The following is a 25,010-nucleotide window of genomic DNA, read 5'->3' on the forward strand; positions in this document are numbered from 1 at the left end:
CGTCCAAAATCAGTTTGAAGTCCACATCGTGATAATGGTTTCATAATATTTGGCATGGCGATATATCGCGAAGCACAATGTGTATGTGCTTGGTAAAAAAAATCACAATATGGGGAAAACTCTGAAGACAGTCATTACTTCTCTCATGATTCCTGCTGCTCCTGTTGCTCTGTACTATAAATTAACAGTTGTGACAATATGTAACAGTAAAATGTATGTACAATATGTAACAACAGTTGTGACAATATGTAACAGTAAAAATGAATCCGTTTTAGACCCCTAAGTAGTAGCAGTTGCCAGGATATTATGCTGTTCACCTCTACACAGTTACATCCCATGATACAGACATTGTGATATACCACTATATTGACATGTTTATCTGGTGATATATCACAATGTTGAAAACCAGATGTCGCCCAGCCCTACTCTGGAATCTGAGCCACTACTTGAGTACAAACTGTAGCTGAGAAGCTGCTTTCAGATATCAAACAAGTTTTCAATGTGCACATTTGCACAGATCATCACCACCCAAGTATACTCTCACTCTTCAAATCTTCATTTCTTCCCTCCTCCTCAACTTCAGTGACACTCTTTGTTTCTTAAAGCCTTGTATCCCATAGGCTAAATCAGTGGGAAACTGATTTAAAGGCACCATTCAAACAAGGATATGGAACCAGAGTATGATTCTGGTCTGTGGCTCTAGTTTGGATGGAGCCTTTAAATCACAGTTTCTCAGTATGAACTTCTGTGGTTTAAGACACTGCATGAGCTGCCCTGGATCATGGAACAAAGAGTGATGGGCAAGGAGGGTGACCATTCATTGACCATACATTCCCAGGTCAATAAGCCATGCTTTATCAGACTAGGACTGCGACATTGAAACCAGGCACCTGTATGTAATTTTCACTATGGGCATTTCTATTTAAGGATAATCTAAGGATAAAAACAAATCAAAATCACCTGGACATCTGTCCACTCTTTCCTTTCAGTGCACTCCATGAAGTACAGATTAAGGCACTCAGCAGTTATCCATTTAACCTTGCAAGCTTTAGCATTACAAATACCATTATTGCCAATGCATTTAGCTTCCATTTGAGAATATTTATCCCTAAAGCTAAGTACTAAAGTCTCAGATATGCAAATGCTTCCATTAATTCTTGTCTTTTAAAAGTGAGCAAGTGGAATCAGAACTGGGGAAACAGCTCATCACTTATCATTTATAACATAATTTTGAGTGCAGAATCAACCTTCACTGGCCATGTGCCACACTTAAAAAAAAAATCAAAATGTAATTTCTTAGTAGCTACATGCACATTAATATTTTCCCCCTTCTTCATGAATTTGCTCTTCATTAGCACCATTAAGCATTATTTAATGCCTGAAACTTGCTTGGGCAAAAGGGTACAACTCCGTGTTTGCTTCAGTTCTGTGTGAAGAGAGTGAAGAAGAGGAAGCAAAGTTAAATCAGATCAAGCACAAAATGCATGTGCAAATAATGGATGTTTGCATAAGGAAAGTGACACCAGAATTTGATTTGCCAATTTATAAAACACCATTAAGAAGCAGAAAGCACTACGCGCTCCATTATTACATCTGATTAGAGTCGCAGTTTGCGACGTGGTAATTTTTACAGCTCAGAGCTAAATATTTAAGAGCCATGTTATCAGACATTTTACAGACAGATCCAATGCTCATGAACTATCCCAGAAGAGCCTGCGGTCTTGAGCCACTGCCCCATCTAGTCCAGCATCCTGTTCTCACAGTGGCCAATTGCCTGTGGGAAAGCCAAAGGCAGGATCTGAGCACAAGAGCATATTCCCCTCTGTGGTTTCCAGAGAAGGGACCGCGAGGGTCATCTAGTCCAACCCTGTGCAATGCACAAATCTTTCGCCTAACGTGGGGTTCGAACCCACGAACCTGAGATTAAGAGTCTCGTGCTCTGGGGACTGAGCTATGCCTCAAGCAACTAACTATACAATCACATTTATAGCCATCTCCCCTACCCCCCCCCCAAAATTAATCCCCTCTTCAAGCAAAAAGAGGCTTCGAAATATCAATAATTCATATATGTATATATACACCAGGAACAAAGCGGAATTATTTCACACAATCCTGTCCCACCAGCACAACGTATATTTTGGAAATGCATTCCGCTCTGCCGTCTGCACACTCTGAAACCCTTTGAACAAAAATTCTCTCTGATCCCTGGGAGTTCAAAGTATACCTAGTTCCTTAATGACTTTGCACAGCACTGCCACAGCTGTTCCTTTGCTTCAGACGCACAAAGAACAGGTTAAAGGTGGCTTTGGAAAGTGTTTCCCTTAAAGTAAGTTGCCCATAGCTGCCGCTAACTGATAAGCTGCTCTTAAAATAAGCACTTGACGAACCTTAGGTCACCGGCACTAGTGACCCAATACGTCTCTTCCTTTTTATTTTGTTGATAAACAACTTTATCCTCAGTAGTTAAAACTTCCCTTTTCTACATCTTGGTATATTAAGTTGCTGCACTTTAAATCAAATTTGTATTCTCTTGTCTCTGCAGATAGTTTTATTATCGTTATCATCATCATCACCGTTAAAAATGCTTCTATCAAAACAGTACGTCAAGTGCACAGAGAGAAAACAGGGAAAGCTAATAAGGACCTTTTTTGCAGGTAACAGTGCAAATAACACTGAAATTAAAATGAAGGGGAAATGGTAGGTTGCATTACATATTTGGCAAACAGTTATCCAATGAGTCAAGGCGAAACCGTGGCCTTCCAGATGTGGTTGGACTCTGCCTCCCATCAGTCCCAGAATGATGTGAGGTTTGTAGGCCACAGATTCCCCATCCTGAACCAGGCATTCAGAAAAAATGCAGCTATTCTGCCAGCTGTCCACCTTCATTGCTTAGGAAAGGAGCTGAGTCAGGTTTGTTTTGGCAGAGCCAGTCTGGTTTAGTGGTTAGAGCATTGGGCCCTTAGGATTCCTGCTCAGCCATGAAGCTCACTGGGTGATCTTGGTCCAATCGCTGCCCCTCAGCCTCTCCTACTTCATAGGGTTGTTGGGGGGTGGGAATGAGGAGTGAGGGAACCACAGATGCCATCTTGACCTCCTTGCCTCCTTGGAGGAAAGATAGGGTGTACATACCGGTAATACAATTAAGTAAAACAAATTAAATGTAGGTGGCAGCCAACATGGTAACCTCCAAGTGGATTTTGGACTTCATCTCCCAGCCTCTGTGACCATTAGCCAAACTGGTCAAGGCTGCTGAGAGCTGAAGTCCAACAACATATGCAGAGCACCATGTGGACTACCCCAGCTTCCTCTTAATATTTAGGAACTTGTCACATACAGAACCTGCAATTCTTGTCCATTTAACTTCTCTCCCCGCCACCGCCGTCCCCCAACACACTTCTGATAACTATTATCAGAGGCTGGGGACAATTACAGTGGCAGCCTCAAACGACACTTGCAAGATATATTGCTTCCCAATCAGGATGTTGCTTCTAATTTGTAATTACGATTTTTCAAAGGCATTTCAGCTACCCTGCAACATCCACAGATTTTCAGTTAAGTGCTCATATTTAGCGGCTTTCCCCCCAAATAATACCTTTATTGTCAGCGTACAACCTGGGTACAATGAAATTAACCGAGTACAATATTCTTTGCATATTTTTGGTTTTCTGAGCAGAGCAAGTTATCTACATTTATTTATTTGGGATTCCCCCCCCCCCCTTTCTACAGCCTGAGCAGCACACTTGGCACTGAAAACAAAATCTAAAAACAGGTCCGTGGCCAAAAATGGCTCCTATTTTATGTAAGACAGGGGCAGACAAAAGGAGATGAACACTGAGAGGGAGAATTAAAGGCATTTTTATAACACGTATCAGAAAGTATCGCCAAAACGAAAGGAATATAAATGCGTCAGATTTATTTCAGCAGCAGTGCCACGTTCGAATCTCAGAATGGTCTAACAGACATAGATTATTTGCTTTGCTGCTATGCTCCTTTTCTTCTGTATCAAAATGAGGACAGCACTTTAAGTGTGTGTTTAAAAGATGAGCAACAGGTGCACCTCCGCTACTGAATATGGCTTTAGCAGACTTTAAACCCGAAATATCAAACACACTTAAATGTCAGATTTGCAGGACCACTGAACAAAACAGACTGATAGATTGTATCTTGGAGACATGGAAGGAATTTTCTTTCTTTCTTATAAATCATTAAGCCTGAAACAAAGCCCAACAGTCAAGACTGCATTAACCGCTACGTTAAATAAAATTAATAAGGTTTAAAATTAAGTAGAGTTTTAGCAGAGGGTCTCTCTAGGGACTTTTCATCTGACCACATCCCATTTTTTCTCTTTGTGCAGGACTCTCCACTTGAGCAACTCCAACTCTTTAGAGCCACAGGCAGAAAAGCCAGTGGTAATGACCTGGGAGAGCTGAGTTCAAATTCCTGCTCTGCCATGAAACTCACTGGCAACCCAGTCAGATGGGTGGGGTAATAATAATAATGATGATGATGATGTTACTGGGTGACCCTGGGCCGGTCAGTGTCTCAATCTTACCTCCTTCACAGGGCAGTTGTGAGCATAAAATGGAGAAGAGAACCATGTATGTCACCTTCAAAGCTTTGGAGGAAAGGTGGTATATAAATGCACTACATTGGAGGCATGTGATGTTAGGATTTGTCCCTCAGTTCACCTATTCCCATCATCTCCTCCTTGCAGCCTTAAAGGTAAAGGTAAAGGGACCCCTGGCCATTAGGTCCAGTCGCGGACGACTCTGGGGTTGCGGCGCTCATCTCGCTTTATTGGCCGAGGGAGCCGGCGTACAGCTTCCAGGTCATGTGGCCAGCATGACTAAGCCGCTTCTGGCGAACCAGAACAGCGCACAGAAACACTGTTTACCTTCCTGCTGAAGCAGTACCTATTTATCTACTTGCACTTTGACACGCTTTCGAACTGCTAGGTTGGCAAGAGCAGGGACCGAGCTACAGGAGCTCACCCTGTTGCGGGGATTCAAACCACCAACCTTCTGATCGGCAAGCCCTTAGGCTCTGTGGTTTAACCCACAGCACCACCCACGGCCCTCCCCTTGCAGCCTTATATCCTACAAATAAAAGACCCACTGCGCTAGCCTTCACCAAATCGTTTGTATTTGCTCTACTCTATTTGTTCAAGTACTGTACACTATATTTTAAATTACAGCCAAACCAAAACAAAGGATGGGAGTTAAATACGTAGGCTGAAATAATCACATCACAGCAATCAAAGTCCTAAACATGATGCAGTATTATGCAGAGATATGCATAACTTGAATTTTCCAAGTTTGCTTATTAAGACAGAAAAGTCTCTAGAATTCTAACTAACTAATTTAAATTCCCTGATTGGCAGCTAACAAGTCTGTCAGTGGATTGACAAGCAGGGTGTGTTTTCTCACCACAAGAAGGGAAAGCATAGAACATGGGTAGGCAAACTAAGGCCCGGGTGGCCGGATTCGGCCCAGTCACCTTCTAAATCTGGCCTGCGGACAGTCCGGGAATCAGAGTGTTTTTACATGAGTAGAATGTGTCCTTTTATTTTAAATGTATCTCTGGGTTATTTGTGGGGCATAGGAATTTCTTTTCTTTTCTTTTCAAAATATAGTCCGGCTCCCCATAAGGTTTGAGGGACAGTGGACCGGCCCCTGGCTGAAAAAGTTTGCTGACCCCTGGCATAGTACATCAGAATACTGCAGATGATAACAACTTGGGACCAGTTTACCTGAGAGATCGCCTTACCCCTGTATGCCACGTGACCGCTTTAATCTGCGGAACTGGCACAGTGACAGGTGCCAAATAATACCTGCATTTATAAGAAATCGGCACTTTGGAACTCCCTGGTCACTGACATCAGGCGGGCACCGTTGCTCAGCGGCGTAGCGTGGGTTGTCAGCACCCGGGGCAAGGCAAGTAATTTGCGCCCCCTAACCCCTAACCTGCCGCCGCTGCCAGCTTCTTCTTGCTGCTGCCTGGGCTGGTCTGGTGTGGTTCTCTCCCGCGCTCAGCGCTGCGCTGGGCGGCCGCTGCACTGTCCCTCCCCCAGATAGTCCCTCGCTCTCTCTCCGCACCGCACGCCTGGCACCCACCCCCTCCACAGTGGGCGGCGACCCAGCGGCTCGGATCGGATTCGCACAGCCAGCACTGCAGTGAGAGAGAGTGAGTGAGCCAGGTAGGGGCAGAGAGCTGCGAGTGCGAGTGCGCCCCCCCAGATGTTGCGCCCGGTGCGGCCGGCCCCCCCTGCACCCCCCACGCTACGCCACTGCCGTTGCTGTACTCTTTTCAGCACCTGCTAAAAACATTCCTGTTAGGAGAACCCTGCCCAGGCATGCAGAATGTTGATGTAAATTTCAATCTGCTTTTAGTTTATTGCTGATTTTATTTTTTTAATTGTTTTAAATACAGTGGTACCTTGAGTTACAGATGCTTCAGGTTAGAGACGCTTCAGGTTACAGACTCCGCCAACCCAGAAATTGTACCTCGGGTTAAGAACTTTGCTTCAGGATGAGAGCAGAAATCGTGCAGCGGGGGGCCCCATTATCTAAAGTGGTGCTTCAGGTTAAGAACAGTTTCAGGTTAAGAACGGACCTCCAGAACAAATTAAGTTCTTAACCCAAGGTGCCACTGTAGTTGTTTTAAACTGTTTTACTGATAAATTTATTGTTTCGTTCTCTTTGCAAACCATTTTGAGGTTTTGTTGTTTTACCATCAGTGTATTAATTTTATGAAGTAAACAAGTAAAATAAACAATGCGTAGTTTCAGGCCTTGCCCTTCAGCAGGAGCACTTAAATTTGCAGCATGTGCATTTAGTTTTCAAATACTGGTCCATGGCAGCATTTAAATTAACAGCTAACCTGCCCAGATGAAGACAATATTATCTGCGAAGCTATTGTGCTTTCAGAAAGGTGGAAACTGAATGCAATCCTGCACAGTAATCAGATACTGAAACATTGCACGGGAGAGGAATGCAGCCAGTAAATCGTGACAGGGGTCTGGTTGGAATCACTAAATCTGTGAAGCATCATAAAACTTATTTTTCTTTTTTCTTTTTTGTCGATGGGGCGGGGCAGTCAATCAAGGCAAAAATTACCCTGAAGAAGCTCTGGTGCAGGACGTGACTGCAGTCTCAAGTCAAAGCATGCCAAAATGCATTTATCCCACTTGCCAAGCAGGCAACCCCTGCGATTCCTACATCAGAGCAATCTATTCCAAGTACCACTTCAACAAAACACATCTACAGAGTCATGACATTCGAGTTCACAGTTCCAGAGAGGTGGCTGTGTTGGCTATTGCAGCAAAACCAACCAAGAGACTTGTGGCAACTTAATGACTTGACAGATATTCTTATGGCACTGGCTTTTGTTGAACATACTTAATCAGATGCCATGATCTTGAGTTTTGGGTACGCATATAAATGGTCAGAGGTGGGAGACTGTAAACTGTGAGTTCAGAAGGAAATCAAATGCCAGAAGTACAGGTGACGTACTTTTAAATTTTATAATTAACAGTGGATGTTCACTGGTGACCATGGACTTCCAGTGTTAAGGAGAAGCATGGAAAAAAGCCACCATGAAGCAGCTCCCATGGCTCTAAAGATAAACAGTCATGGCTATGGAGGGAGAATTGAATCCTTTCCTCCCCTGCTGTGGTTTCAAGGAAAATCCCTCACCTGAAGAGGGGGGAAATCTCCTATTGGCGAGTGCCTCCTGCATAGGTGGGTGGGAACTGGAAAGAGGCAGGATGTCCTCACTGGCAACATCTGTTTAGAGCTTCTCCACATATGACAGAGTCACCTACTGACCTGCCAACACACTAGCAATATGGATATGGTCAATTCTGCATCCCTAACAAGTGCACTGTTTCTTAATGACACCAACATCACTGTGCAATACTGACGCTTGTTGTTGTTATTGTTGTTGTATGAAGGCATTAGGATATTCAGGTCCGGTTACCAGAACCTTCTCCTTCTAGTTCCCAAAGCGCTTTGTATTTCTCCTCTGGAAGTTGCCCTCTGCCATGGTGAAAATCTACATCACCTCCATCCCGTCCCAACTTCTCCACCTTCCACATATAAACCTCAGAAAATGTGGTCCTCCCTGAGGCTATTTAAGACCTGTGTGTCTTGAGGGAAGGTGGAAGGCAAGATGTCCAGGTCACTAAGCTTGTACCTTCAGCTCCTGAAAAGACTACCAGTCAGCTTGAGAAGACTCTGTTGCTCTACATTTTATATTATTTATATGTTTTAGAAATGGCAGAAAGACAGAGCGAACAAATGAATAAAATGAGGAATTTTCTGCTGTTGCCTTTGGAGGTGTAATTTTCATCAAAACCACCACAGGGAAGGAAATGGTTGAACTATAATTATAGCTGGTATTTTTTAGCATAAGCAATGTATATTAATATAATGTTCTGGGTACACCTATGCAATTTTGTCTGAGCCTACTCTACTCAACAGAATTGTATAGATTGTATCAGGGTTTCATTCAGGATTTCCTGAACCTTTGGGGGACAGAGGCACATTTGGAAATCTAAGGTTGTGGGCATCACAAAATACCCATTTTAGGGGGGGGGGCTGACAAAGTTCAGAAGCATCACAACACACACACCTCCAAAAAAAAACACACCTTCGAATCCAAATAAAATATTGCAGGAGGTACAGACAGCAACCTCCCCCCCAAAAAAATTTAAAAATAAAATTGGGGTGGACAGAGAAGCTGGCAGGTGCCACAGGGGTGTCTAAATTAGAATTCATCTTCTGTCAGCATATACTTCTTGAAAACTATCTATTGGTAACCTTGGGAATGGCACAAATGACACTCAATAATTTTTGTCTTTAATTTGCTTTGCTACGTCTAGCACGATACCTCTAGGAATTAGCACTGAACACACAGTGAATTTCAAAATTGAGTTCCAGACTCCAGGGAAAACAGGTCCAGGGAAAAGATGGCTGAAAGGCTTTAGACAATTAACAAGTCGTCTGCTATACATTTAATTCTCACACACACACCCAAACACATGCACAAATGAAACTGGGTTAAGCATTTTTCTCAAAAGGTTTGGTGGTGCCAAACCTAGGTAAATGGATTGGAAAGCAAATACCTGAAGGAGCCCCTGTATTTGGGTTTTTCTCCAGGTTCCATTGCCTAGCGCAGCCTTTCTCTACTGTGGGTTTTTAGATGTTCTTGCACTACAACTCCCATCATCCCTAGCCATCTCTAGAGAGATTATGGGAGTTGTAGTTCAAGAACATGGGGGGGGGCAAGGTTGAGAAAGGCTGGGCCCAGGCCTCTTTGAATGGTGCTTCAAACTCCCTTCTGACCACCCCCTTCACTGGTCCTGCTTTGTAGGCTGGAACGTGTCCTTAATTAATCAAATTTGTCTTAATTGTTTAACCAGTTCTACTGTTGATTGGTTTTAGATGCCTTACTCTGTTAAAACTGTATGTTTCTCATGGTGTGTTTGATGATGGTGATGATGAACCACCCTTTATAAAGAGATCCTAAGGTGCTGTACAACATTAAGAACACATTTTATGGAACACAATAATAAAAATGTAATAAAAAGCATAATAACAGACAGTATAATAATAAAATAATCATAGTAACAGTCCCCCACCCCTATCCCACAGCTTTAACAGGACATAGAATTATTTAATGGGTACAGAAGAATGTTTTTGCCTGGTGCCTAAAGACATTTAATGATGTTGCCAGGCACATCTCTCTGGGGAGGGCATTCCACAGTTGAGGAGCCACCACAGAAAAGGCCCATTCTTGTGTTGCCACACACACACACACCCAAACCTCTCAGGGAGTGGGGACATAGAGAAGAGCCTCAGATGACAAGCACAGGGTCTGGGTCGGTCTGTATGGGGGAAGGTGGTCCTTAAGGTATTGAATTGCTGAGCTCTGTAGGGCTTTGTTTGTTGCATCCCATCCTGCTATCCATATGGATGAAAGGATGCTTACAAATACAGTTGTACCTTGGATACCGAATGCTTTGCAAGTCAAACATTTTGGCTCCTGAACGCCGCCAACCCGGAAGTGAGTGTTCTGGTTTGTGAACATTCTTTGGAACCTGAACATCCAACGCGGGTTCTGCGGGTTCTGATTGGCTGCAGGAGCTTCCTGTAGCCAATCAGAAGTCGCGCCTTGGTTTCCAAACGTTTTGGAAGTCGAACGGACTTCTGGGACGGATTCCGTTCGACTTCCAAGGCATGACTGTATTTTTATTAAGAACGGGAGAAGGAGGTGGTGGTGGTGGAAGAGTACACCCAAGCTGTGAACCTAAGTTTTCAGGGGCAGTGTAACCGCATCCAGCATGGGATGAATCCCTATAACCCAATCTGCCTTTTGACTGACCATGAGCAGCTCTGTTTTGTCTCAGTCGAGCTTCACCCTTATCCAGTCCATTACTGACACCGGTTTAGCACCAAAACACCCTCTGATTTAGACAGCCTTCAACTGGAGATACTATGGGTCAAACCTGCATATGAAGCATATTTCTCTAAACAGCATGTGGGACTGTAGGGGCAGGAAGGAACTGGTTTTTTCCCCCGTCAAATAACCCTTAGCTAGTGATTTTAAAAATAAATAAATCAAGGAGGAACACATGTATGTTGGTGGTCTGCTAACCGTTACCTCTGAAAGGACTTGTCACACAGAGCTGCAAACCTGCTTTCCAAGCCCAGCCAAGTTTTAATAGTGGAGCTCCAGCAGCAAAAGGGACTAGAAAAAAGCCCTGTGTGCACAAATTAGCAATAGTAGTATTTTTCACCCACTACTGAAAAGTCGGCAGAGGGGCAGGCTCAGTGGTAACGTATGCAATTGCTGCGTTGCACTTTCTGTGTCAACGCTTCAATGTGTGTCAGCAAACTAACAGAGAACTGGTGTTTGCAGTGTCAAAACACGATGCATAAGCAACACAGGACCTGTAGAAGAAGACTTTTTTGTAGTTTCAAATGAAACAGGGGCTGCTATGCCCGTTATTCACCGTGGATGTGTTCAGAAATGATAACTGAACCCAGGCACGGTGGTTTTCAACCAGTCAGCTGTGGCACCCTGGGGTGCCCTGAACGATAGTCCGGTGTGCTGTGGGCAACACTGGCCTCTGTCCCTCTTTCCTTCCCTCCCTTTCTTGTGTCTCTTGTGTCTCTACTTCCCAAAGATTTGCACAGCTGTTTGCTGCAGCAGCCCTGGCTACCAGCTCCACAGGCAAATGATGCCTCTGGGGCAGGCCAGGGGGTGCTTCCCCAGCCCCTGTGGGGCAATGTGAGGAGGCACCTCTCTTTGGGGCAGGGGCTGCATCAGCTGCTGCCCAGAGGACTCCCAAGGACAGGGTAGAGGAGAAAAGGCTGAGGGAACATTCCACAAGGGACGGTGTTTGAAAAAGGGTGCCAGCCCTGCAGGCAAGGAGTGATATAACTGGGCTCCTGAGCCCCACAGGGGTGCTGCAGAAAGAACGTAGTTGGTCAAGGGAGCCGTGGACTCAAAAAAGTTGAAAACCTCTGCTCTAAAGCATCAAGGAGACCTCTGTATCACGGCTGTTGCCAGTAGTATGGAGGAGGAATTTCTTCGGCATGCTTTTTGCAGTAGTAGACCAACCCGATCTAAAGCTCCCAAACTTGCTTGAAGATGGGGACACAGCTCTCATTGCACATTTAGCCAGATTTGCAATACACATGCACACAAGCATGGACACACACACACACACACTTTACTTTTAAATTGCATTCAGAATGCATATACTACAGAACACATATTTTTCTTAAAATATGTGTACAGAATCTGTACAATTTAAATGCAGACCTTGTTTATTATTTATTTATGAGAGTCTTTCTAAACCGCCAACTCATTTAAAAAAAAATCATGTTGGTGTACAATAAAAACATTAAAATATCATCATAATCATAAAATATGGAACACATGACCAAAGCGGAATCAAATTAATTCTCTGAAAACTCTTGGCAGCACAGAAATGTTTTCAGCGGGTTACAAAGTATCAAAACCATAGGTGTCTGTCTGATTTGTAGACAGTGATAAGTAGGAAACAGGCTACAACTCAGTGGTAGAGCATGTGTTTTGAGTGCAGAAGGCTCAATCCTTAGTGTTTCCAGTTAAAGGTATAGGGAAGAGGACCACTCTGTCTGGACCCTGCTGGTCAACACAGAAAAGATTAGCTGAGGTCAGGCTTCCCCAGCCTGTTGCCCTCCAGATATTTTTGACTTCTACTCCTATCCGTCCCAACCAACTTGCTGGAAGTTCAAAACACCTGGAACACAACAGGAAAGCAGGGCTAGATGGACAAATAATCTTTCCAAGGATAAGGCAGCTTCCTATATTGCTATATTGCTAAAGCAACTGAGAGCTCCTTTTCAATTTCAGCTTTTGCCTGCCCATTAAATATAAAATCAATATTGATCAGATTGCTTGTTTGTTTGTTTTTTAGTTTTACAAAACAAAATCTCACATCATGACATTATACGGGCATCCTCAAAATTTGGCTTTAGTTCTCTCTCATACTTTCCTCATCTCTTTCTGAAACAAACTTGGCCTGCCCATGGATACTACAGCCATCTCTGTTTTCCTCCTCTGTCCTACCCCACAAACATACAATGCTGTCATTTCTCACCAACACCCTCCTGAGCAGATTTGGGACACTATCTTTCTAGCTTTGATAAGTACCAGTCTGAGCTGCTCCCGTTCTCAGGAATCCCTTCTTCCCCCTTAAGGAGACATGCACAATCCTCATGAACAGTTATTCTCCCTCTCTTCCTGTGTTTGCCTGTCTCTGAGGTTAGGATATGGACTTTCACTGAAATACAAAGTAAGCTCAATGCACAGAAAGATCCATGTCTGATGGTACATTCCTGTCATAGGCAATTTTTGGGTATGAGAAGGAGGTTGCTGTAGATAAGGCATTTCTTTTTTTATTCAGGTTGTTCTTTTTTCACCCAACTTCCAGGATACGACATTTGCTGCAAACTCTGAAAGACCTGCCGCAAATCTCAAAAGCAACGTCAACTGCTCATCCGTATGTTCCTGGCAAGGTCATTTACAGTATATAGATTTATCCAAGTCTAGAAAGCTCAATATTCTGGAAGAAGGAGGAGCTAGAGGTTTGGGGAACATGCATATGAATGTTCCCAAACGCACGCATAATTTAGTTCCAGATGTGCATTTAGAGAGCCACAAATATTCCCCATCCTCCCTTAGATCTACATACAGATCAATGCCCCATTCCAGCAAATACAATCTGCATACAGAAAGAGGGTTCTGCAACTAAATCCACTGTACTCGCTTTTCCAAGGAAACCTACTGTGTCCTTGGAGGACTAAGTCCAGAAACATGTTTCACAAACCACATTTCTGTGCATAAAAATATAAGAGCCATTCATACACAATGTGTAATATAGGAAAGGTGCAATTCTCACATTTTACAGTGTCGGGGAAAGATGGCGATCCAGCAGCACTGATACCTACCCTTTTTATGATCCGCACAGTTATTTTTATGACTAACTATTAGGTTAACCACTTAGGCTGCAGCCCTTTAGATAATTTTCCCTGCTATATTCCACTGAAATTAATGGGACTTCTGCAGGTGTAAATTGTCTGAAGGTCTCAGACTAATTTATAGCGTCATGGCCATTTTTAGTAGTGCAATATCAATCAATATAAGCTGGAAATGTTAATTGAAGGCAGACCTCACTCCTTGTTCTCTCCTTGGGGAGAAAGCGAGAAGGGCATGAGCAAGAGGGATTTTCTAAGTTAAAATTTGCTTTGCAGCACATGCTGTTGTTGTGAGGCACAAGATAATCCCTGTCATTTCTGAAACTGAACAATAGTGCTTTTATGCTTTCTGATTATCGCTCTACGTGCATACTAATTGATGTAGTAGGAGACCAGGAATGTATTATTATTTCAGCAAGTAACAGTAACACAGGTGTATCAACATTGCTTTTCCAAAACATTCTGAGTAACTGTGAAGTCTATGCGTATGTTGACAGCAGAACAAACCTTCTTGGAAGGCTTGGAAGATTGGAAGGCCTTCTTTAAGGTTTTCAACCTGAGTCTGGGAAACCACCATGAGGGATGCTGTGGCAGCCAGCATTTCCAGCACAATGGTTCTATTAGAAACCTACTACCAACAAAGGTCCGTATAGTTAAAGCTATGGCTTTCCCAGTAGTGATGTATGGAAGTGAGAGCTGGACCATAAAGAAGGCTGATCGCCGAAGAATTGATGCTTTCGAATTATGGTGCTGGAGGAGACTCTTGAGAGTCCCATGGACTGCAAGAAGATCAGACCTCTCCATTCTTAAGGAAATCAGCCCTGAGTGCTCACTGGAAGGACAGATTGTGAAGCTGAGGCTCCAATACTTTGGCCACCTCATGAGAAGAGAAGACTCCCTGGAAAAGACTCTGATGTGGGGAAAGATGGAGGGCACAAGGAGAAGGGGACGACAGAGGACGAGAGGGTTGGATAGTATTCTCGAAGCTACCAGCATGAGTTTCACCAAACTGCGGGAGGCAGTGGAAGACAGGAGTGCCTGGCGTGCTCTGGTCCATAGGGTCACAAAGAGTCGGACATGACTAAACGACTAAACAACAACAACCATGAATAAAAAAGTATTTAAGAAGTCAAGGCCCAAATCCAGTTTACGCTCACACAAGTGCATACACTTGCCCAAAGTAATTATTTAAACTTGAGTCTTCTTTGACCAGATAGCTCCAATGTCATATCACAATGCAGTTTGGAAACCTAAATCTAAAGAACTCTTGGACAGACAACACTTCTTTGGGCCTTGGTTAATAAGAGTTATTGCACCAGGCAGTGTCACATAAGGAACGCAACACTTTGTAATTATTAATGAAGACTGTGCGAGGATGAAGGAAAACCATTCTCACGAAGCGTTTCTAAATTTTATTTATTTACTTATTTAGAAGATGTACAGACTGCTTGATCAAAGAGCTAAGCGGTGCACAAAAATAACTGTAGATAAAACACAGATACAATCCACACAGCAATTGAAAAAAGAAAATATGCATAAGGCTATCATCATTTAAAACAAAGATAAAATTGGTAAGACTCTTCAAACAAATACCGGTAACTAAGGATAAGCTATTAATCAATGTGCATGAGTTTAAGCCAGAAAAGTATTCCTTTTAAGCCATAAATAAACTGATTCTTATAAGGCTGATTGTTATAAAGGAGGAACCACAGCTTAGTGGAAAAGCACATGCCTGAGTAGAATGCGTCCTTAAATTCTGTTAATGCTTCTTGCCTGCCTGGATGGAAGATGGAAGATGTGTGCAGAAAACAGCCTGCACTATGAAGGTAAAATGCGCCCCTCAGAAGGTGCCCAAAGAGAATGTGCAGCTCAAGCTGCAAAAAGGTTGACATTCCTGGTTTAAGACATGCAAACTTGTGTGTTGAGTATTTTGCTTTTCAGTCAAGTTGAGAATGGCTGGAGACCCAGCCAGATGGGCAGGGTATAAATACTAAAACTACTACTACTGTTGTTATTATTATTATTATTATTATTATTATTATTATGGTACCTCTGGTTACGTACTTAATTTGTTCCGAAGGTCCGTTCTTAACCCGAAACTGCTCTTAACCTGAAGCACCACTTTAGCTAATGGGGCCTCCTGCTGCCGCCGCGCCGCCGGAGCATGATTTCTGTTCTCATCCTGAAGCAAAGTTCTTAACCCAAGGTACTATTTCTGGGTTAACGGAGTCTGTAACCTGAAGCGTATGTAACCTGAAGCATATGTAACCCAAGGTACCACTGTAGTATTATTATTATTATTATTATTATTATTATTATTATTATTATTGTATTAAGGTCTAGTTGCCTAAATGAATATCCTTTAAACATATGAATGGAACCCACCAATGGTCAGCTTCTGGATGCATCTGCAACTTTCTGGCGGCAACAGAAGCAAAACCAGTTTAACCACTTGTCTGAAACCAAAATACTTGCACAGGTAGAAGTAGAAATAATAATAACGAGATGCCGGTATTCATAACTTGGTAGAATCATTGTGGTTACCATCACAATGTACCAGTGAGTAGTGTCACACACAAAAATCACAGGGTTTCTACCAAGGGAGCCTTTGTGCAAGAGAAAACGGAGACACACAGCTCCAGAGGCACAACTGGATTGTGAAAAAATACGTGGAACCATTCAGACAAAAGATCTGTCAGGCCACTTACACAATCATTTCTTAATTGGACATTAATTCCCTGTAGAATAGCACGTTCTCTTTGGACTTACTTTGCAAACAAATAAATAGAATCAATTTATTCACTGCCATAGGGTGTGTGCACATACAGGGTGAGTCTTTTAAAAGAGGCCCCGTGGAACATGTGCACTCTGTACCCAGGGGGCCTCTTTTAAAGGACTCACCCTGTATATGTATGCATACGCATACATGCACGCGGGTGTCTATTTCGGGCATCCGAAACCCACCTAAGCTCATGCTACAAACATTGTTAGGCTTTAAGGCGCCCCAGGAGACTCTTGATATTTCCTTTGAGCAGACTACCAGGGGACAAAGAAACTGGCCTTTGATGGTGCAGCTTATATAACACCTGCAAAATCTTGTTCCATCAGAACACAAAGCAGTGACGGAGCGCAGGAGCCCTGCAGCAAAACAGGCAAAGCAAAGTTGCTACAAATCAAAGCACAAGAAGAACTACAACACCAACAATGAAAAAAAAAAATTATGTGTACCACCTAAAAGAGTTTATGGATTAAGTGGTTTATAAATCTTTTTAAAAGCCACCAGGATGCCAAAAGAAAAACAGTAATCCAGCAGCGGCCACTACATTAGTCATTGATCTTTGCACAATAAACTGCTTTGAGGGGGTTTTTTTTCTTTTACAATCAAGAAGTGTATACATTTTATCAAACAACCAAACAAATGTTACTACTACTACACACAGGAAATATAGGACCACAGCCTATATATAACCAAAATGCATATAATTGCAGGTGACTATTTTCTAGGTATTTTGTACTAGACAACAATTTTTTTCATTTCAATACCACCAATTCCTATAAAATATGTACGTTATACATACATTTACTGTACTCCTGTAGCCAAGAAAGCCTGAAATGTTTCCTTAGAGTACACTGTGAAATACAGTGGTACCTTGGGTTAAGTACTTAATTCGTTCCGGAGGTCCGTTCTTAACCTGAAACTGTTCTTAACCTGAAGCACCACTTTAGCTAATGGGGCCTCCCGCTGCCGCCGCGCCGCCGGAGCACGATTTCTGTTCTCATCCTGAAGCAAAGCTCTTAACCAGAGGTACTATTTCTGTGTTAGCGGAGTCTGTAACCTGAAGCGTATGTAACCTGAGGTACCACTGTATATGGTCACTTTGTGCTATGTAAATTATTTTCCTTTTCTCTTACTATTTTGTGGTTCTACTCTCCTCCCAATTGCTAATAATTTAGCAAGTGGAAACTTGCTGGAAATGGGGTGGGGTGGGGGCTACAGAAGGAACATTTGTTCCTCTGCTCTACTCCATTCTCACAACACTGTCTCCCTCCCCTGCAAACACTCCCCTGCTCACTTGAATTGTCACACATGAAGCCAAACACCCCACGCAGGAACACCTCCTACTGTCTCCCACAAAAAGGAACCCTCGCACATAGGTCCTATTTTCTATGTTTCTTCCACATCCTCATCCTACTCATGGCTCCTTCTTCTTCCTCATCCCATTTGCCAGCACAGAGGGCGATAGCCAGGAGCAGATGAATTAAATACCAGTTTGCTTGCTCTGTGGTCAGGAGGCTCAGCCCTAAGATGATGAGTTGATGCTTGGATTGAGCTGGTAAATGAAGTAGCATGAGCTTTCCACCAGCACCTCGCTTAACCATCTGCTTCAGGAGCAGGATCACTTCTAACACATCCAGCAGGGGATGTTATGCTGATGGAAACAAATGAAGCAGGCCTGCATGCCTGGTCACCAGCTCAACGCAAGCCTCTGCTGCTCAGGGCTCAGATGGAGGGAGTACTCAGCTGTTTCAGGCTCTGGGGAGAGCAGTGGAATATAGGAAGCTGCCTTCTACATCTAGCTAAGTATTGTCGACTCTCACTGCAACAGCTCTCCAGGATTTTTATTTTTATTTTAAGGGGGGACATTCCCAGCCCTACCTGGAATCTTCTGCATGCAAAACAGATGCTTCCCCAACCTCATTAAGAAGCAAGCTCTGGAATGCATTGGCCATGGATTAGCACTGATGCAGGTGTTTAACATTAACCATGGTTCAGGCTGACCAATGAAGTGTTGCAAGATTTGCATCTGAGAGGGGATAAATGCATGGCACACTCCAGGTCTTTCTTAAATTGTATTGGTTTCAATGGGACTCAGTGCTTCTTATACGGTTCTGTTCCACTGAGATATGTGGCACATAGATTTGCTCCTGTAGGTGCAATTTGTTGGGTTGCACCCACCAATTAAGAGGACCAGAACAAGATGGAATGGGTGGTTTCACTTAAGAGTTACTAACAGAGCTTCCGGGAGAAATACCCCATAATAGAGCAAATCTGTATTAACAGCAAAATGAGTTGCAAGGTTTTATGAATCAGTATTCATCAAATTTCAGGGGGGGAAACAGAGCTAGTTATTTCAAATATTATATGAAACCAGCATTCAAAATTAGCCAGGCACATTTTGCACCTGGCTATTGGCCAATTGCGACCAAGTGAAGATGCCCAAACACCATTATGGGATCTGTAGTCTCCACCATCTGGAGGTGCATGCCTGGGGATCATTGGATCTTGACTGTTTTCACACACTAACAACACACTGTGTAGAATGCTACCTGTGATATTTTATCTGTACAATCAGAACGAAATTCAGTAACCAAATAACCAAGTACTGAAAAATGTGAATTTTGAGCTGTCTTACCCCATAATGGCAACTAGACATTCTGTTTTGGCAACTGTAATCCTGGTTTAGGGAGCCATTTGATGCCTAGTTCATATATCTGAGTTTCTAACGCTCTATAATGAAACCAAATGATACGATGGAAGTCTGTGGCTACGGAAGGCAACAAAAAGTCTGTGCTATATCCTCTCCTCCCAGGTAACATCTGAGGTCACAAGTCATGCATCTCTCCCATGAGGATCTGTGCAAGTCCAGGTACACATTTAGCTTAGGGAAGATATGCATGTTACCACTTCACACCTTTGCATGGAAACATGGAAAGAGGAAGCATGAATTAGCCACACATCCTCCTTTCTGCAAGCCCAGTTAATGTCCAAAGATATGCGAAGATCACATTCTATTCTTTGCAATATATCCTTTCTCATGTGCATGAATAATACCAGTGCCTATTAGGTGTAGGAACGTCTTTCTTAGGAAGCCACATTCCCAATTTTAAATGCACAAGTAGGCCACTTCAAGAAACCCATGGAAATTTCCACCCTTCACAGACAGACATATTGTTGCCCTCATCCAGATACAACCTTGCTCTCTCACCATTCATCTCTCACACTCAACACTATGCATTTCCTAAGATGCCCTATTAAACCCATACGCAGGTCCCTTAAACCTTCTAGCCCTGGCAATGACATCCCAGCAAGATGGAGCTTCAGGTGGATCAAAACCAGGTTGGCAGGAAAGCTGGAAGAGGACAGACAGGGGAAGTAGACTGATCTGGAACTGATTTTATTCAGCACAGTATGTATCATCAGCACAACTCATTTCATTTCTATCAAAATTCATTTAGTTCATAAACATAGCATCCAGGTTGATTTACATTCTATAGTAAGTGTAAAAATTTAATCTGGTGATTATGCATGAAGGTAACTTTGCTAGTATGAAGAATAAGACTATCCATCCAAACACAGTTGCTTCGTGCCCATATGAGACACAAGAACTGCCAATGGAACTACATACCAAAAGGTTCATTCACAAATACAAAAGTGGTTCTCAAAAAATGCTCCATAGTGTTGGGTCTGCAAGATGGACCCAGGTTCCTGACAGTGGTCAGTTCTGAAGTGTTAAGCAGGTTAAGCACAATGCCAAACTTGTCGTTTCACTGTGTGTTCCCATTCATTCGTTTTCTTGAATAGTTTATTGTCGCCAGCCCAGAGCAGATCCCAAATAATTGCAAGGGCAGAAATATTTCATACTCCAGTTCCTTTTTGTACACTTGCAAAATACATGGTGCCATCGTCAAGATATACGTGTGGTGACATAAAGTCTATACCCTGGCCTTTGACACCTGACCCACCCTATTCAATTGACTGTAAATTGTTCAAATTTAATTTAATCTTGTATTTTTATGCTGTTGGAGCTCACTTTGGGACCTTATAAGGATGGGATGGGATGGGATGGGATGGGAAGGGAAGGGGGGAAATTCAGCAGCAACAACCACCACACAGATGTGCTGGCTTGATCAGGAAAATGACAGGGTACCGATTCCATTTTCATGACAACGCTGATCATTTTAGCATACACATACATAGCATTCACAACCGACAACACTATACACACACAAACTTTAAAAATAGTGTACCAGAATTAAAACCGTAGTTCAGCCCTAAGAATCTCTTCACATAATTGCTCACTTTCATTTTTTCAGTGAGGCTCCCAGAGGTAAGGCAGCTCATTGGTGGCCATTTGTCTCTGTCCACAATCACCAGGACGTATTGATTTCCTTAATTTTTTAAACATGCCAATACACTATGTATCCATTGTTTCTGCAAAGCACAGGCCATAAATAAGCTTTCCCCTCAAATTTGCTTGTTTTTCTTTTTCTTTTATTATGTGTTTTGTATTCTCATTGTGTATTTTTCTGTTGTGAAGCACCCTGGGATGATGATGATGATGATAATAATAATATGTAAGGACAGCTGAACTGACTAGTATATATTAAAATGCCAGCACTATCATAGATTAGTAGAGACAGGCACTGAATTACCACCAACTGGTAAAGCTCAAGGACTGTTTACTAGACACCACTTTCTCACATCACCTCCACAAATTCATATATATATATATTTACCACGAGATGCTTGGTCCTATAGAGGAGCATTTTTTCACAGCATCTGTAAGCAACTCAGTATTTTTTACAAATACATTTTACATGAAAGAATTCCAAAGCAAACAATCCCTTAGTATGTTAAGATGCCATGGTGCTCTGAGTATACACAATGTTTGCATGGAAATTCATAACCTAAACATATGACATCTTGCAATTAGTAAACAATTTGCAAAGGTTAATTGTATTAGCATCTTGTGTAAAACTATACACATTTGAATAAAGCAATACAACAATCTTCGGAGATGCATTTTTCTATTATATTGTGTGTAGCTATCCTTTTTCAGATTTAAATGGCCTTCATGCCCATCTCATTCTACACTTCCTGCAATCTATCTCACGCAAGGCACAACTGATTCTTTTTCATCTACCTGACAGATCTCATGAATATGAAGACTGTTCCAAGCCAACTATGAATGGTCTGTCTCAGAAGGTCAATGAAACTTAACACTGCTTTCTCCCTTATGACATCCTCTTTTACACACATGAGAAGGGAAAACTACATCTGCTACAGGATATATGGGAGCAGACATGATGTATACTCTGGAAATGACAAGGACACAGATTCCAAGGTTAAAGCTGGGATTTCCAGATGCATTATTATTCAATACCCTGGATAGCTCCCAGTTAAGGATGGTGCATAAATTCTACCTAGTTAATGCTATTTCTCCCCACATGCGTCCCTCCAGCACATAATAGTATAGCTCAAGGAGATACCGCGTTCTGGATGACTTTCAAGCACCAGGTAAATTAATAAGGACAAACCCCACTCTGGCCAAAAATCATTAAGCAAAATCCCAGTTGCCCTCAATCCATGTAATCCTTTTTTTTTTTTTCCAGGTTCCTGCTTTTTTATCAAGCTAATAGCACAGCCTTTCCAAAAGTATCTGGGAAGAGAGCTAAAAATGTGCAGTTGTCAGACAAAAAAGCTTTCATACGCATACGCATATCAGACTGAGCGACAATAACATGCAGTGCAAATTTTAACTAAGAGCCTGAATCTTACATGTTCGTGTTTTTAAACTTCCCATGGATATACCATGACTCAAGACATAAAAGCTTTCATTTTAAGGGCAACACACAAACAGAGAGAGAGAGAGAGAGAGAGAGAGAGAGAGAGAGAAAGCATCCTATTTCTCTCTGTCTTCTGTCTTTCTGATTTGCTCGTTTTCTTGTCTTTTTCTGACATACAGCACTAAGACAGACTGAGGCATGAAGGAACCAAAGTTTTAATAAAAGAACCTAAAGCCTTGTGAATGCATTATTCCCTGAATATAGAAGGGGTAGATGGAGATTGTGCCAGATGACCCTGTCCCCTTGACACAACTCTAGTCCACACAATGGACAGAATAGCCACATAGAGACTTAAACATGTAGGCCCCATTCGCAAAAATCATGCATACACCATTCAGAGACAATAAATGCAACACGTTGGGTGTGCCAAGGAGGCAGAGCCAGTTGGCAAGATTACAATCTTCTCCCCTGCCCCAACGATGTATAGAGAAGAACATCTGCACAGGATATTAGTCAAGGTCAGTTGCACTGTTCCCGTAGCCAGCACCATACAAGGATTTTTTAAATGAAGCAAAGGGTGTTTATTCTCTTGGGACAGCTTGATAGGGAATAAGTCACCATGACTTTGGATATTTAAAATAGGAAGGTACGTATTTTAGATGTTTGCAGTTTCTGGGTTTGAGTGAAAACGGTATTCCTCATTTTTAGTTTATCATGCCCCAGTTTCCTCGCAGTTCTTCCAAGATAGCCAAAACGATTAGCTTTTCCTTTGCAGATGCAAAAATTATACTCCCTAAATTAGGGACCGGGGGAGAGAATCAAGCCACATTTCACATGCTTGGCTTGCCAAAGTTATATATTTTTTTTCCTGTGCAAAGCTCCATTTTACTGGAATGCCAAAAAGTGCCCCATGAAACTTGCAGCATCCTGGGAGGGGAGGGCTCCCTTATATCTTCCACCTGGAAAAGGGATGTGAGAGTTGTCTTTAAGTGCAAATGGAAAATAATCTAACCTCCATCTCTGAAGGTCAGTGACATGTCACCTGGGCAAGACTGGAAGTTGAACAGTAAGTAGCATTTGTGTTTCTTCTATCTAGACGAGAGTTCAGTGGAAACAAGTTGGGGGTGAGTTATTTCATGGTGGTCAGTACAGCCAATGGAAAGAAAGTCTAGTCTAGGAGTGAGGAACCTCCAGTCCTCCAGCCATTATTGGACTCCAGCGCCAATCAGCAGCACCCAGGATGGACGATAGTCACCCAACAACTTCTGGAAGGCCACTGGCTCACTGTCCTTCCAAAAACGGAGGGTTGTGGGACCCTGAGGTTCCAAGAACTTGGGAAAAGTCTAAGGTTACAATCTTGCGCACAGCACAACTGAGCGGAGTGGAACTTACTTCTGAGCAATGCTACCAAAGAAACAAGAAGCCAACCTGGGCTTCTATGCATATGTGTGAGCACTTTCAAAGCTCTGTGGACAGAGCCTCTTCGATGCTCCCCATTCCAGCACTTGGCATGTTCTTTCCCTGAACGCCAAAGAAGACTTTGCAAAGGGGGCAGGCAGAGGAAATAGGTTGGAGGGGATCAAGCTCAGGAAAATTGTCATTCTTCAGAACTCTGAGCTTTCATTGAGGTTGGTTGAGTGGAGATAGGAATATTTCTTTCTTCCAGAGGGTTCAACTTCGGCTACCCACTTCAGGGACTGACATCAAAATTGGGCACCAGAGCATCACAGACACTCAAAATGCCCAAATTGCACAAGCAGATCTTTGGGGAGGCAGAGCCGACACATGCCCCGGTTTTTTGCGCGCGCGCGCACCGTGACCAACAGAAAAATCGATTCCCCGACCCACCCCAGAAAATAACCTCAGACGACCCCGCTCGCCCCTCACCTGAAATCGCTGTAGGGGTGGATGATCCAGAAGCCTGCAGTTTTAACCCTTTCCTGCTCCTTCTCCACCGCCTTCTGGCTGCCGAACATGCGGAGGGAGAATTTGTTGACCCCGGGCTGCAGCATGGAGGTGAACTGGCGCTGCATGAAGCCGTATTGGCGCCCGGCGGCGTCGGCATCGTCGAAGCCCACCGCCGGCTCCTCTCCGCCGCCGCCGCCGCCGCTTCCGCCGTCCACTTTGAAGCACACCGAGTTGCCATGGTCCTTGAGGCTGCCGCCGCCGGCTCCCGGGCTGCCCAGCGCCTTGTCCGCCGCCGCCTTGCCCTGGAAGCAGGCGTTGGCGCTGGGGCTGCCGTCGTCGCGGCTGCCGGGCGACGAGCCGGGCTTGCTGCCCTCCATGCCTCTGCCCAGCGAGCGGCCGGGAGGCGGAGGAAGGGAGGTGGCGCGGGAGAGCGAGCGAGGGAGGCAGCGCCGGCCAGGCGAGCCGGCTCCGTCTTGCAGCGGCGGCGGCGGCGGCTGCGACTGCTGCCCGCCCTTCAGCGGCTCCTCAGCCCCTTCTGGCGCGCCTCGCGTGGCAAGGGGACCGACGGGAGAGGGGAGGAGGGCCGAGCCAGAGGCAGGCGGGCGGGCGGGCGGCAGGCTCCCTTCGAGCGCCCTCTGCCGACCGCAGCGGCGCGCCTGGGCCCGCTTCCCTTCGCTTGACATTGAGCGACCCGGACGAGCCCGGGAGGAGGGAAGGAGGGAGGGAGGATGGAGCGCGCGGTAAGGCAGCTGGCTGGCCTGAGCCAGCGTTTCCTCCTCACATCGCCGCTACCCAAAGAAAGGGACCGGGGCTCCCAAGCTGGCTTCGCTTGCACAGATTTGCCTTCCACGATCGCTCCTCGGTCCCGGTGCCTTTAGCACGAAGGACGGCTTCCGAGGTTGCGCAGGCATGGAGGTGCTACCCAGCTGGGGGTTTCGTTTGTGGCAACCCTCCCCCTGGAACGAGCTGTTTATTGAGCATTTCACTCCCCGGGTTTGTCCGCAG

At 43.9% G+C, this 25,010-nt stretch overlaps 1 protein-coding gene across 1 annotated transcript in view; it reads right to left on the reverse strand.

The window, feature by feature from the left end:
• Positions 1–24,501, reverse strand: part of HCN1 (hyperpolarization activated cyclic nucleotide gated potassium channel 1) — a 184,272-nt gene extending 159,771 nt beyond the window's left edge. Inside the window, exon 1 of the mRNA XM_080972498.1 lies at positions 23,985–24,501. Coding sequence (XP_080828624.1) covers positions 23,985–24,382 — 398 coding nt within the window. The 5' untranslated portion in view covers positions 24,383–24,501. The remainder of the gene's footprint in view (positions 1–23,984) is intronic.
• Positions 24,502–25,010: the final 509 nt, after the last annotated feature.

This window comes from Podarcis pityusensis, assembly GCF_964106645.2.
Source record: "Podarcis pityusensis genome assembly, chromosome: 11".
In the NCBI taxonomy this organism is placed as follows: Eukaryota; Metazoa; Chordata; class Lepidosauria; order Squamata; family Lacertidae; genus Podarcis; species Podarcis pityusensis.